This window comes from Saccopteryx bilineata, chromosome 1 (assembly GCF_036850765.1).
Source record: "Saccopteryx bilineata isolate mSacBil1 chromosome 1, mSacBil1_pri_phased_curated, whole genome shotgun sequence".
Lineage (NCBI taxonomy): Eukaryota > Metazoa > Chordata > Mammalia > Chiroptera > Emballonuridae > Saccopteryx > Saccopteryx bilineata.
The window spans coordinates 347,030,146-347,046,020 of record NC_089490.1 but is presented as its reverse complement, the minus strand read 5'-3'; the positions used below and the strand labels follow the sequence as shown (position 1 = coordinate 347,046,020).

Below are 15,875 nucleotides of genomic sequence, written 5' to 3'. Positions count from 1 at the left end.
TTATTCAGTTTTATCCTCACAATATTCCTATAAAAAACAAAGCAAGTATTATTACTCCTACTTCATAGATAAGAGTACAAACTAGTGAGTCACAGACCTGGAGCCAGAATCTTAAGGTCCACTTCACTAGTAGGTATGATACCTAAGGTCTCACCATAATACAGAAAAAGCCCCTTGTTGGTGGACAATAAACGAGGGTTCCAATTTCTCCACCTCTTTGCCAACAATTAGTCTTTTTCTTTTTTTTTAAACTATAGCATCTTAGTAGATATGAAGTCGTACCTTGTGGTGGTTTTGATTTTCATTCTTCAAATGACTAATGATGTTGAGGATATTTTCATGTGCTTATCGACCATTTATATGTTTTTGGAGAAATGTCTTCAGAGCCTCTGCCCGTTTTTAAATTAGAATGTCTTTTTAATATTGACTTATAAGAGTTCTTTATATATTCTGGGTACAAGACTGTTATCTGCACCCCAAAACTAATACTGATAGCACCTTGGCAGTTATTTCCTGACATGCTCAGAATGGCAAAAAAACTTGTTCATTTCAAGGTGAGGTAAAAAAAAGCAATATTCTGCCTACTTATTTCAGCTCTCAGAAATGACCAGAAGATATGCCCTGGCCAGATAGCTAGCTTGGTTGGTTAGAGCAGTGTTTTTCAACCAGTGTGCCGCGGCTCACTAGTGTGCTGTGAGACATGGTCAGGTGTGAGTATAAATCCATTTAGAAACTATGTTATTAACTATATGTATAATATGTACTGTGTTAGAGTGTCATTTTGTGTCATTTTGGTAGGTGGTGTGCCCCAGGATTTTGTAAATGTAAAAAATGTGCTGCAGCTCAAAAAAGGTTGAAAATCACTGGGTTAGAGCCCCGTCCCGAAGCACAGGGGTTGCTGGTTCAATCTTGGTCAGAGCACATACAGAGACAGATAAATGTTCTTGTCTCTCTCTCTCTCTGAAGTTAATAAACATTAAAAAAAAAAAAAGAAAAGAAATGATCAGAAGATAGGTATGGTGGAGACAGTGTAGTGTAGTGCAAAGAGCTCTGGCTCTGGGACCAGGGGTCAGGGTATCAATGTCAACCTTGGTACTTGTTAGTGGGGCGGCCTCAGTCATTTCACACTCTGAACTTTGTTTTCTCTTTTGTAAAATAAAGAAAATAGAATTTATCAGAATAAATTGATTTTAGAATTTAAGACTATGATTAACTATGCTGTAAACCTGAAACTGAAATAATATTGAATGTAAACTGTAATTGAAAAATAAAATTTAAAAAAGATTCTGTTCTATGTGAGATATGTACATGTATATACTTCACCAGACGGGTGGTGGTGCAGTGGACAGAGCATCTAACTGAGACGCTGAAGTCCCAGGTTTGAAACCCTGAGATCACCAGCTTGAGAGCGGGTTCAACATGATCCCAAGGTCGCTGGCTTGAGCAAGCGGTCACTGGCTTGGCTTGAGCCCCCTGGTCAAGGCATGTATGAGAAGCAATCAATGAACAATTAAAGTAACTCAACTATGAATTGATGCTTCTCGTCACTCTCACTTCTCCCTCTAAAAAAAAAAAGAGAAACCAATTTCTCCAAGGAGCAATGGTTTTAGTATTTTCTAATTTAGTGTTCTTAAAGACTTTATAGACTATAACATCCATGGATGATGAGAATCAACTGTATGTTTATAGATGATAAGAGTGAGTAGGCAAGTAAATAAGATGAAACAAGATGTAAATAATTGATAGATCTAGATAAAGGTATACAGAAATTCTTTGTACTATTTTCACAACTTTTCCATAATATTTAAGTCAAATCAAAATAAAAAGTTACAAAATTTTTTTTAGAAAAAGTAAAACAAACATTTAGTCTATCTACTGTCTAGTTAAGACGATAAAGATTGAGGAACACATAATTCACTCAAGAAAAAAAACTCCTAAGTATATCCAATAAAAGAATCATATAAGAGCAAGAAGGCCTAATCTCTCAAACCTACCATTTTCAAAGAACTCAGGTCCTTTCAGCATACTGGATTGTGAGTCTTGAACTGGAAAGTAGTATTGAACATAACAATCTGCTTCTCCCCAGACTGTTGCCTGAAGAGGGACTAATCCTTTAACCTTTTCTACATGGAGCTCAAAGTGGTGCTCCACCAATCCATTTTGTTGGTCTTCTGCCTATTAAACAAAACAGAGAGAGACTGGTGAGCTTTAAAGAGTAACCTGATTAGAATATTCTTGCTTCTCTATGAAGTCTTACAGATGAAGAAATAAGCATAATTAGCCTATACTAAATCATTAATTTTAATTAATTCATATTTAATTTTCAGTGTATATAAATCTTACAACTGTTCATTATAATAAGATCAAGATGGATTTATTTTAGACTGTGAGACTGGGTCAATACTACGAAATCCATAATTGTGACTCAGTACATTAATGAAAAGAAAAAAGAAAATAACCCATGAGTCTCTTACTAAAGACTAAAAAAGCACTTGATAAAATCTAACATTTGTTCCTAATTCTCAGTACACTTAAGAATAGAAGGCAATTTCCTTAATAAAATAAGAAATACACATTTGAAACAAACAGGTAATAATTTACTTAGTTACTATTTTTAATGAAGTCAGGAATAATAGCAAGTGTTCACTAACGGGAAGGACTACGTGGTGAGGTGGTGAATATACTGTTACTCAAGGTACTTCTACTAACAATTAATAATGCAGTCAACATTCACTATGAGCCGAGCACTCTACAAACCCCTTCACCTATATTAGCTCATTTAACATGCATAACTAGTAACAGTGGGACCATGGTGTTTGAACGCAGGTAGTCTGATACCACAGCCAAAGTTCTTTAACTCTGTTCTACATAGGTTCAGCAGACACTAGATAACTGATTATTGAGAATATTTAAAGAGGAAATTCAGGGTTCAGATAAGGGTCAGACTATATAATTTATATATGTTTAATGTTCAATAAATTTGGAACAGAGATTAGGTCTTTGCTTTGTGATCTGAAAACATGTCAATGATACCTGCTCAAAAACTTTATGAAAACAGAAAACTTTCAATTTTATTCCACAGAGAATAAAAATATAGAAAAGAAAAACCTCTCTGAATTACAGCATCTGCTCAACATGGCCACACAGTATCAGAGTAATTTAATAATTCAGTTCTGCACATACTGAACTGGATGAGAAACTTAGGAGTGTAGAAGAGAAACAACTACCGTGTATTTGTGTTTTTTTTAAAGCAAAGCAGACATAGACAGGAAGGGAGAGAGATGAGAAGCATCAACTCATAGTTGCAGCACTTTAGTTGTTCATTGATTGTTTCTCATATGTTCTTTAACCAGCTGAGCCAGTGACCCCCTGCTCAAGCCAGCGACCATGGCGTCATGTCTATGATCCCATGCTCAAACTGGCAACCCCGTGCCCAAGCTAGTGAGTCTGTGCTCAAGCCAGTGACTTTGGGGTTTCAAACCTGGGTCCTCAGTGGCCCAGGTCGATTCTCTATCTACTGCGCCACCACTTGGTCAGGCAACAATTGTTATTTGTTTGATATCAAACATTTCAAGGACTTCTTTTATGTTCATAGTGAATAACATTTTCTAACTTACTCCACTGCATGCAATGTGAGGGCCATGTAATACTTACTAAGAGTTGGGAATATTATAGATGATTTTTCTTTACTTTTGTTTTTATGTCATTTTAAAATAAAAATAAATCACTATTGATAGATACTAATGTACAAAAAACAGAAAAGTTTAGAGTTCATGACAAATAGACAATAATACTAATAAACACTTTCCTAATAGTTCCTCTTTGCTAGAAAAATTAAATTTGTCATTCAGATTCAGATTAAAAAATACATACTTAAGTGGTGTGGAGACTAAGATTTAGTTAAATTAGACAGCAAATATAAGATACAATAGGATGTGATATAAGAGTAAGAAGACCTGTGTTGGAACCCTAATTCTCCCATTCTTAGCTATGGGACCCTGGACAAGTAACACAATCTCTTTGATTTTCCATGTTATCATCTATGGAAGAGAATGAAAATGACCCACCTTGTGTAGTTGTTAGGAAAAGAAACATGATGTCAAGGTACTTTCTCACTTGTATAGCACTATGTAAAAAAATATTACTTTTAAGTTATTAGAAAAGCTAGCAACTTCACTATAACTTTCTAACACGGATTTAGTCAAGAAAAACAGTAAGATTTCGCTGGCTTACATTTGGAATCACTCTCCTTTCCCCATCCTGTTTTTTTTTTCCTGAATTATTAAAAACATTTTTTAAAATTAAGATTATATTTTTTTAGAGGAGCTAAAATTCACTCCAATATTATAAAAAGGCAATTAAATTCCTAAATTAGAGGATTAGGATCTGGTTGTCCAATTAGATTTCCTTTATAAATTCAAGAAAATCAGACAAACACATATATCTACTTAAACCACAAAAGAAAAGTACTAATGATTCCTTTGATCTATAAGCAAGCACTAAAGTGCAAGTACATGCTTTTGTTATGCTTTTCATTACTGAAATAAGGATTTGGGCAATGGTTTCATTAAAACTTGCAGGATAAAATGAGATTATGATACTTAAAACTTCCGATGGCCCTGGCCAGTGGCTAGAGCGCTGTCCCAGAGCACCAAGGTCTCTGGTGTGATCTCATGGTTGCAGGCTTGACCCACAGTTGCTGGCTTGATTCCCAAGGTTGCTGGTTTGAGCCCAGGGCAGGGCACAAATGAGAAGCAATCAATGGTACAATTAAGTGTAATGAATTGATGCTTCTCTCCTTCTCTTTCCTTGTCCTCCTTCTTTCAAAATAAATAAAAAGACAGTAGATCTGCCCTGGCCAGATAGCTCAGTTGGTTAGAACATCATTCCAAAGGGCAGAAGTTGCTGGTTCGATCCCCGGTCAGGGCACATATAGGGACAGCTCGATGTTCTTGTCTCTGTTTCCCTTCCTCTCTCACTGAAATCAATAAATTAAAAAACAAAAAAAGTAGATCTAAGGATTCTCACCATAAACACACAAAAAGGTAACTAGGTGAAGTGATGGATATGTTAATTAGCTTGACTGTAATAATCATTTCACAACATAAACATCTATCAAAACATCACATGGTACACTTTAAAATAAGATTACGGTTTTATAAACAATCAAGTGTTTAGTCACCTCCACAACAACAGATGTGTTAGATGGCTGGTCCAGTAAATGAGCTGGCCTAGAGCTCAAGGGAGGAAGTGTTTCTTCTTCATTCTTTAATCTTCGTAGTGCCATTATCTGATCCGAAGAACCCATAGCTAAAAAGACTCGAAGACTCCCATTTTGCTGGCCTGAGAACACATCAATCACAGGCATGTAGCTGTCGACAGCAACAACTGGGTACTGAGCATTAAGCAGCAGGCGAGAAATCTTGGGATCTCTAAAGGGAAATTGTACATGGGTAAATAGCAATCATCAATCATGTCATAGAGTTGCTTCATTTCTTACTTGGCTCATTTTTTTCAGTTTGTTAAAAATGGATCTAAAACTAGAAAAGCAATGGTGGTTTGAAAAAACATGAATCTATCCATAACCCATCAAATAAAAATCACCAGGCAGTTAAGTTCTAAATGTAGCAATTTAAGGGTAAAAAGAGGTTCACGAGATAGTACCTACAACAGTACCCTTTGTAAAATATAAAACACAGCACTTAAAACATAGATCCATGAGAAGGATGCTGGGAAAGAGGTCAGTGCTAAAATAATTTAAAATCAGCACTTTGAATCAAAACAAACAAAAAAAACACTGTATTGAGGATAGCAACTGCCTTCAGATGAATCAATAAATACTCCATGTAGGTGCTGGGTAGTGATAAGTTAGGTATATTAATCAAATCTGAAGGTCTGAAAGACAACACTAAATCTTGAAAATAGCTGACGTGAATAATACTACAGTTTTGTGACAGGGAGATAAAGTATTTGTTTTGTAAAGTGGCAGCAGAGGTTCTTGGTAAAGGATAGTGGACTCTAGAGCAAGGCTCTCTGGGTTCTAACCTGGTGTACTACTTGTAATACATACGTCATGTTATTTAACTTCTGTGTGCCTCTGTTAACTCATCCATAAAACAGGGAAAAGAAAAGTTACTGCCCTCAGAGGATTGCTGAGGATAAATGACTTGAGGGGGTCAAGTTCCTAAAATAGGGCCTGAAACACAGTAAGCGTTAAGACTACTTTAACACAGAAGAGCAGAAACTATGGTGAAATTGAAAAAGTCCTCCAAAAAGTTATTGAACTAGCCATGTTTGCAAACCAAAGGAATTCCTCTTCTGTCTATACAAAGTTAAAGATATAAAACAAAGAATACTCAAAAGGTCCTATTTACTTGAATGACATGTAAAACTGATGGAGGGGGACTTTCACCAGCCCGAGCAGCTTGTCCTGTCCTGGGCTCCGCACCTTGTTCCAAGTTTCAATTACCATCACATTGTTCTTAAGCCTTTCCAAGCTTTTTGGAGAGAGAGAAACAGGAATCACCTGGGAAAAAGAACATAAAAAATATAAAAAAGCCCACCGCTGAGAAAGTAATTTATACTTTTATTCAATAAACATTTACTGAAAGTCTACTGTGTGCCTTGCACAGTTGCTAGGAGCTGAAGACATTAAAATCCAATCTACATCCTCAAATTAAAGCCATAGTCTGGTGTCAGAGACCAACATATATAAAGGCCAAAAACAAAATGGCATTAGTTCTTAGATGATAAAGTTCATATAGATGCAGCTTTGAGGACAGAGAATGTTGTCAGACATGTCAGTTATGGGGCCTGCCAGGCTCACTCAACCTTTCCTAAGGCAAAATGACCCATTTCTAATCCCCTCCTAAAGATTTATGTTTTTCAAACAACCTGATCAAAGGGCAGCCAATCTACTGGTTGAATGGTATGGCTCACTGCAAAAAGCTCTGCCTAACAGGTACTATGGTAAATAGCAAGGCCAACTGTCTATCTGGATTTTCTATATAAAATTACTCCAGAATTGGCCAGCCAGTTGGTAGCTGAAAGAAAAAAGAGAAATCACAAAGAGAACTAGAGATCTAGAGTCAAGAGCAGGTCAAATTAATAATGGAAGTAAAGGCCCGCCAATTTGAAGAAACCCGACCTTAGTATAACTGTAAAGCAGAGGAGAGATAAGCCCTAGTGATGTAACCTATAGAAAACACAAGAGGCAAAAGGGTGAAATCTGAAGAGCAGACAACCAGAGAAGATCTTCTTTTATATTTATCTAAGAAACTCCAATTCCATAAGGTACTCTGAGCACATGGGAGAAAGTAAACCTAAATCTTAAGGATAGCACGAGTGAACGAGTACAAAAAGCTCTGCCTAACAGCGGTCATGAAAGCTGAGAGGAAATTCCAGCAGAAGCACATTTAAAGACACAGAGGTAGGAAAGGAGAATATTCAGGAAACTGCAAGTAGCTGAGCACAGCTGGACTATCTTTTTTTTTTTTTTTTTACAGAGACAGAGAGTCAGAGAGAGGGATAGACAGGGACAGACAGACAGGAATGGAGAGAGATGAGAAGCATCAATCATCAGTTTTTTGTTGCGACACCTTAGTTGTTCATTGATTGCTTTCTCATATGTGCCTTGACCTCGGGCCTTCAGCAGACCAAGTAACCCCTTGCTTGAGCCAGCAACCTTGGGCTCAAGCTGGTGAACTTTTTGCTCAAGCCAGATGAGCCCGCACTCAAGCTGGCGACCTTGGGGTCTCGAACCTGGGTCTTCCGCATCCCAGTCTCACACTCTATCCACTGCGCCACTGCCTGGTCAGGCACAGCTGGACTATCTAATGTGAAGGGAAGAGTGGCGAGAGTGGAAACTGGAGAAATATAGACAGTTCTTAAAGGATTTGGGCTCTATCCTGAAGGCTATGAAGTAACACTGAAAGGTTTGAAGCAGGAGTAAATACTCAGGTTAGTGTTTCAGAGGTGTACAGAAGGAATGCATAGGGAGCAAACAAAAACAGGTATGCTAGTCTGAAGTCTATTTTGAATGAGAGCGAGGGCCTGAATAAAAGCAATGGCAATGGCCTCTGCCTCAGGCTCTAGAATGGCTCCCATTACAGCGGAGCATTGCCCCCTGGTGGGCATGCTGGGTGGATCCTAGTCGGGTACATGCAGGAGTCTGTCTGTCTGCCTCCCCCTCGTTTCTTTTCTTTTTTTTTTTTTACAGAGGCAGAGATAGACAGGGACAGACAGACAGGAATGGAGAGAGATGAGAAGCATCAATTATTAGTTTTTCGTTGCGCGTTGCGACTTCTTAGTTGTTCATTGATTGCTTTCTCATATGTGCCGTGACCGTGGGCCTTCAGCAGACCGAGTAACCCCTTGCTGGAGCCAGCGACCTTGGGTCCAAGCTGGTGAGCTTTTTGCTCAAGCCAGATGAGCCCGCGCTCAAACTGGCGACCTCGGGTCTCGAACCTGGGTCCTTCCGCATCCCAGTCCGATGCTCTATCCACTGCGCCACCACCTGGTCAGGCCTGCCTCCCCCGTTTCTCATTTTGGGGTGGGTGGAAAAAAAAAGCAATGGCAATGAAGTGGAGATAGGAGGATTTATTCCAGAAAAATTAAGTTTCCAACATCTATTGGGCTTGGTGAATAATTACGTAAGAAAGAGTTGACTTTTATGTTCTACTTGGGTTTCTGAGTAAATTATAATATGAATTAGGGTAGACAAGAGGAAAACCAAATTTAGAAGTAAATTTAGAGATGACATTAGAGTAATGGCAGTGTGAGAGATACTCCTAATTTCTCTCCTTGAAATTTCAACAAATTGAACAACCATAATGTAGTGAAAGAACCTCAGCTAAGCTCGCAGGCATGCCTGAAAGATCTGCACACTAAATTGACTAAAGGTGGGACAGGCTGAAAAGGGGAGGCAGAAGATAAAACACATTCACGGTCCACTCTGGGGAGAAGACAAATCTGGAGTGATTGCGTTTTATTTTCTCTACCAGACTACGGGAAGGAGGGAAGCTCAGGCTGTTGGGTTTTGTCTGAGGGGTACAAAGAGGGAAACCCAGAGTGATTGGGTCTCCTTCTGCTGGGAGGGGCAGTAAGACAGAGGGGCATAAGGGAGATAAATCAAAGAAGCGGCACAGCACAGGTCACAGCCAGTGTTCCCTCATCTGACTACAGCCCACATTCGGCAGAGACAGAAAAAACTAAAGTGCAGTGCCCCAGCCAACCCCACAGCTAGCTCTCCAGAGCCACTATCTTCCCTGAAGAACAAAGGTGCTCCACAGCTGGTCCCCTAGTCTGTTGATACATGGGGAGGAACATTGGGAGGCCTGAGATCATCATTGCTAGAGCTGTAAAGTTGGAAATCCGAAGGTCTAAAGCCATCACAACACATCCCACCCACCAATGCAACTGCAGCCCCACCTACATCATTGCAACAGCAACATGTCAGTGGAGGACAGCCCAGGAATTACACAGAGCTCAAACTTGTAACACAACAACACCTACTGGAAGAAAACAGTAACCTCTCAAAACCAAAATTTATTTTTCCTTTTTTTCCCTTCATATTCTATTTACCTTTTGAATTTCATTTTCCTTAATTTTTGTATTTTATATTATTTTTTGTAGGTGTTTTGTTAGTTTTTGATTATTCTTTTTTAAATTTTTGATCTTTTTTATGGTTTTTCTTTTTAATTTGTTATCTTTTAAAAAGTTTTTAATTGTGATTTTAAATTTTTTTTTTTTTTTTTTTTTTTTGTTAGAGCTCTTAACAGTAAAACTCTGAAAAGCCATCCAGAAAAAAGAAATCAAATACCATGGCTACACCAGACAGAGATATAGTCTGGAAAAAAAATGAAAAATCTCCAGAAAAAAAATCTCAATCACATGAAACCTTGGAGTTAAATGATAGAGAATTCAAAATTGAAGTTCTGAAAATACTCAATGAGATGGGAGAAAACACCAATAGGCAACTTAATGAGTTCACCCAAGAGAATGAAACTTTAAAAAAAAAGAGATGAAGAACTCAATACATAAACTGAAAATTGAGGTAGCAAATTTAGCTAATAGAACAAGCCAGATAGAAGAAAGAATCAGTGACATTGAAGACAGGCAACTACAGATGCTACACAGAAAAGAGGGAGAGACTCATGAATTAGAAAAAATGAGAGAGCTCCACAAGAACTGTCCAACTCGATGAGAAAGAGCAATTTAAGAATAATGGGTATATGAGAAGAAGAGAGGGAGAAAGGAATGGAGAGCTTGTTAACAAATAATTGATGAGAATTTCCCAAGCCTATGGAAAAAGTTACAGCCTCAAATCCAAAAGCAAACAGAACGCCAAGATACCTCAACCCAAACAGACCTATTCCAAGGCACATCATAATAAAATTGTCAAAAATCAATGACAAAGAAAGAGTCCTCAAGGCAGCTGGGGAAAAGAAGAACATAATAAAGGAAAGCCCATTAGGGCTCGAACTTCTCAGCAGAAACTCTATAAGCTGAAAGAGAGTGGACCCAAACATTCAAAGTACTGAAAGAGAGGAATTACCAGCCAAGAATACTATATTTATCAGTTATCCTTCAAATATGAAGGAGAAATAAAAACTTTTACAGCCGATAAATTTGGAAGAAGAGTTACAAAAATCAAGTAAGAAAACAACATAACCAGTAGTGTGAAATTTTACATAGAAATCAAGTAAAATGGAGTATTGAAATAAATAAAGAAATAAATTAGAGAGAATATAAGTAGATAAAAAAAAATAAAGGAGAGATTGGAGAAACAGAAAGGAAAAGTGGAAATTTAGGTGATCAAAGCCCTAGAGGAAGCAGCAAGAAATAGAACTCAGAATTCAGGCAAAAAGAAATAGTGGGAACTAAGAACAGAGAAAGACACAAAAATTTTGAAAATGCTGACAATATTTTTTCCTCTTCCCATCCTACAGTGGAACTGGACATATATACTAGAAAATTACAAAGGTCCCTCCCAGTATGAACATTCTGGATTTCTTTTACAAAGGCATTATAAACTTGGGAAACATACTTGTCTCCCACCCCCCTACATCCCTAATGGATATGAAATGTTGATATGTACAAAGGTACCTGAGAAAAGTTAAAGACTGGTTGTGTCATGTCCCATGCGATGGCAGATCTGGTGACTTCCTCTGTGCTGAAGAATTTGCAATTTAAATAAACATTGCACGGTGGTTGTTTCTCAGATTCCCCAGTAATGAAATCTTTCCCATCTGGCACCATCAACAGCACATGCAACAGCAAAGCACTCTCTTTGGTTGACCCATCTGTCTGATTTACTAAATTGTGAGAGGCTGGAATAGCCATGAAGGTTGAAGGATTTGGTACAAGAGGGCTTGGAGATTGTGGGTTGGGGAGCAACAAATTCTGGTCTTCCTTTGCAGTTTCTTCATGAATTTGATTTAGGTTCTGTAAATTTTTTGTACAAGTAACATGTTGGCTACTTTCTGGTAGTTTCTTATCTGGACTTGTAAGAAAACAAAGTGGGGTATGTTGGGTGCTACTATTTAACTTTGTCTTGACACCAGTGAAATCCTTGTTATCCATAACAAGCTCCACAGTTATCTACAGAACACAAAAGAAAGTGAGTTAGGAATCTCTTCTAGAATCAGAATCAGAATTTTAAAGTTGGATGCAGCATTGGATTGTTAGGAAATATATTAATTCATTCACAAATACCGTTATAGTATGAATGTTTTTCTTACCAGGAGTAAGTAAAAGTAGGCAGATGATTTATCAATAATATAAGATGAAACTGGTACATTGACTTGTGCCAAAAAATAAGGACATGCTCAGAAAAGGATGGAGACATACTGAAAGGATACAGAATCCAGCTGAAGGGGATCCCACTGGCCAAATCTGGGACTATCTGAGCATCAAAATGAGTAACAGTAACGGGTTATAACCAATTTAATAATGTAAGATTCCATAAGTCCATAACAATATAAGTAAATACGGGAGAAAGGCCAAGTCTTCCGAATAGCAGAATGCCATTTAATAAATGTACAGAATTTACACAATAACTGGCTTTACTTTTCAAAAATATCAAAGTACTCAAAGACAAAGAAGGGCTGCAGCACTGTTACAGACTAAAGGAGATTAGAGAGATACAATTAAATGTAATGGATCATGAACTGAAAAAAAAGTGCTGGCACAATCAGAAATTTTAGTATGGACTATAGATAGAATACAGTAACACTTTTAAATTGATTTTTATAACTGTACAGTGTTACATATGATAGTGTCTTTGTTCTCAGGAAATATATACCAGAATTTAGAGGAAAAGAGACTTGATGTCTGTGACATAATCTTAAATAGTTCAGAAAAAAATTGTATATGTGTTATATAGTGGGGTGGGGGGAGGCGAAAAGGAGAAAGTGAGAAAAAGAGGTACACAATGATAAAGCAAATGTGATGAATGTTAGTAACTGGTGGGTCTAGAAAAATGGTATGTTAAGTTCTTTGTATTATTTTTACAATTTTCTGTAAGTTTGAAATGGTTTTTAAAAGTTAAAAATATTAAGTAAAAGAGGATGCAAAAGAAACGATGAACAAAAGTGGTCACTATTATGAGACTGAATAACTAAAGAAAAAGAGAACTTCCTGTTTCTTTTATTTAAAACCCACAGTAAAGTTCTTTTGTTCTATCAAATCTAGATGGCAGTCTGTCTGGAACAGAACTTCTCTCAAGGCAGGATAGAAACAATTTCTAGTCCATCAATTCTATTTTTACCCTTTTCTGATTTTAAACATTGCAGGCCAGAATGAACTAGGCAAGGAAAAAATAAAACTTTCATAGCAGAAGAGTAATGTGATATAGATTTTTTGCAATAATAATCACACAAGTCTTTAAAACTAAATGGTGGCCCTGGCTGGCTGGCTCAGTAGTGGAGTGTTGGCCCAGCGTGTGGGTGTCCTGGGTTCAATTCCTGGTCAGGGCACAGAGAAGAGCCGCCCATTTGCTTCTCCATCCCTTCCCCTCACTTCTCTCTCTCTCCCTCCTGCAGCCATGGCTCAATTGGAGTGAGTTGGCCCTGGGCACTGAGGATGGCTCCATGGCATCTACCTCAGGCACTGAGGAGAGCTTAGTTGCTCAGCAACAAAGCAATGCCTCAGATGGGCAGACCATGGCCCCTTAGTGGGCTTGCTGGGTAGATTCTGGTCGGGACACATGCAGGAGTCAGTTTCTGCCTTACCTCCTCTCATTGAGTTAAAAAAAAAAAGAAAAAGAAAAACTAAATGGCATTATTATTAAGACCAGGAAGAGGCAGACAGGGCTTCCAAGAAGAGGAAGCATAATCAAAATCAAGAACAAAAGCATGGAGGCATGAACCAGCATGACACCTTAGCAAGACTTTATATAGTTTGACATAGCTCTTGGTAGGAAAGCTGCAAGGGAGAAGGCTACAGTGGTAGGCTGGAGTCAACGGCATACCCTATATGTTATCCTTTGGGTGCTGAGGGGCCATGCAAATGTTTTAGGTATGGTTCTGGTAATTTTAAAAGCTCATCAGGTCAAGCCACACTTTCAAATTCTGCCATCTAAGAAATTCTGATGCTTCTGAATACAAGGAAAGAACCCTCTCTCCAATGAATTACACATCAGAATTCATTCACCAGGAACAAGTTCAGTTAGTTTTCTCCTTGTTCACTGCCACTACTCTCTTCCAAGACATCAACAATCTCTTTTCTGAACTAATCCAACAACTCTTCCATTTTCCCTCTTGCCCCCTACAGTCTATTTTCTATATAGTAATCTTTTAAAATGTAAATCAGATGTCATTCGCATGCTTCAGTGTTCCTTCTTGGCACTTAGGATAAAATCTAAACCCTTTACTTTGACCTATAAAGCTCTAAATGACATAGCTTCCGCCTGCTCATCCAATCTTACGTTCTACCACTCTCCCTTTGGGCTATCTATCCTATGTCAACATTCTGATCGTTGATAACACCAAGCCCATTCCCACTTTAGGGCCTTTGTATGTGCTAATCCTTTTTTCTGGAATGATCTTTCCTGCACTTTTTACTTGGTGGTCTCTTCCTCTCATTCATCAAATCTCACCTTAATATGTTACTTCCTTAGAGAGACTTCCCTGACCACCATCTCCTTCCTCCCAGGTACTCATCATCACATACTATTTATTTCCTTACAGCTCTCCTGTTGTCCTATTTTAATATAAGCGACAAAAGCAGAGACCCCGATTTTCTTGTTCATTGCTATATTCTCAGGGCCAGCCAGTAATATTTGCTTCATCAACACTGGACTGCCTGAATTATCTCTGTACCTTGAGGGGGCCAAGCGGAGCCTGACCACTTTCCTCCTGCACTGGAAGCTGGTCACGGAAAGAAAGGAGCTCAGACTGAATGACAGCTCTCAAAGACAGTGATGCAGATCCAACAGCTTCTGGCTGAGAGAAGAAAAGAAAAAGTGTAAGTTAAAGAGGAGCCACAGGGCCCTGACCTGTGGTGGCAGAGTGTTGACCTGGAACGCTGAGGTTGCCAGTTCGAACCCTAGACTTGCCTGGTCAAAGCACATATGGGAGTTGATGCTTCTTGCTCCTCCCCCCTTCTCTCTCTCTCTCTCTCTCCTTTCTAAAATAAATAAAGTCTTAAAAAAATTGTAAAAAAAAGAAAAAGAGGAGCCACAGGGAATTTTAACAAAAATGACAACATATGATGTTTCATAAACGAACCTATGCTTTATGAAGTAAATAGCTTAATTATTTGACCGAGGCAACACTAAGTAGAAACTCATACTTTGTCATATTTTGGCCACCTCTTCTGGGTTTCAGTACTTCTCCTTGGGAGATTACAGAGGGCTTCATGAGTCACAAAAAAGTTGGAAGATTACTCTTTTCTGTTTTTTTTTTTTTTTTTTTTTTTTTACAGAGGCAGAGATAGACAGGGATAGACAGACAGGAACGGAGAGAGATGAGAAGCATCAATCATCAGTTTCTCGTTGCGCGTTGCGACTTCTTAGTTGTTCATTGATTGCTTTCTCACATGTGCCTTGACCGCGGGCCTTCAGCAGACCGAGTAACCCCTTGCTGGAGCCTAGGGTCCAAGCTGGTGAGCTCTTTTGCTCAAGCCAGATGAGCCCGCGCTCAAGCTGGCGACCTCGGGGTCTCGAACCTGGGTCCTTCCGCATCCCAGTCCGACGCTCTATCCACTGCGCCACCACCTGGTCAGGCACTCTTTTCTGTTTTTAACAGTTCTTTATAAAAATTGTTCAACTTAACTCTTAAAAATATAAAATGAAATTAAGATGATAAAAATTTTTGCCATTAAAGCTAGCAAAATTATAAAACACTATTACAGATGCTATCAAAGTTATGGAGAAAGAGGCAGTCATATGCCTAAAGTTGGGAATATAAACTGGCAACATACTTTTGCGCATCCCAGTCCGACGCTCTGTCCACTGCGCCACCACCCAGTCAGGCGACAACATACTTTTGGACAGCAAATTTGGCAATAAATATGAAAAGCTTTAAATACTCATACTCTTTGGCCCAGTTATTTTACTTCTGGATATTTACACTAAAAAAATAATAAATACGGGAGGGTTTTGGGGGAAGGGTATAAAGAGGGACAAATATAAGGTGATGGAAAATGGTTTGACTTTGGGTGATGGGTATACAACACAATCAACAGTTCAAATGCTATAGAAATGTTCCCCTGAAACCTATGTGCTCTTATTGATCAATGTCACCCTATTCATTTTCTAAAAAAATAATAATAAATACATAAAAGTATCATACACAAATATATATATTTAACAATGAGAAATAACTAGATGTTTAATAATCAAGTTATAATTAAGGTAATCATAGCACATTCCT

The 15,875-nt window shown here is 38.2% G+C and overlaps 1 protein-coding gene across 5 annotated transcripts in view; it reads right to left on the bottom strand.

Annotated features, from left to right (window-relative positions):
* The window catches only part of C2CD3 (C2 domain containing 3 centriole elongation regulator), a 158,026-nt gene that overhangs the window by 73,855 nt on the left and 68,296 nt on the right, over positions 1 to 15,875 (bottom strand). For all 5 annotated transcript variants that reach the window (XM_066250210.1, XM_066250213.1, XM_066250217.1 and 2 more), the window contains 5 exons: positions 14,322 to 14,444; positions 11,107 to 11,601; positions 6,375 to 6,526; positions 5,183 to 5,432; positions 1,995 to 2,175 (listed from right to left, as the gene is read on the bottom strand). In XM_066250210.1, coding sequence (XP_066106307.1) covers positions 1,995 to 2,175; positions 5,183 to 5,432; positions 6,375 to 6,526; positions 11,107 to 11,601; positions 14,322 to 14,444 — 1,201 coding nt within the window. The remainder of the gene's footprint in view (positions 1 to 1,994; positions 2,176 to 5,182; positions 5,433 to 6,374; positions 6,527 to 11,106; positions 11,602 to 14,321; positions 14,445 to 15,875) is intronic.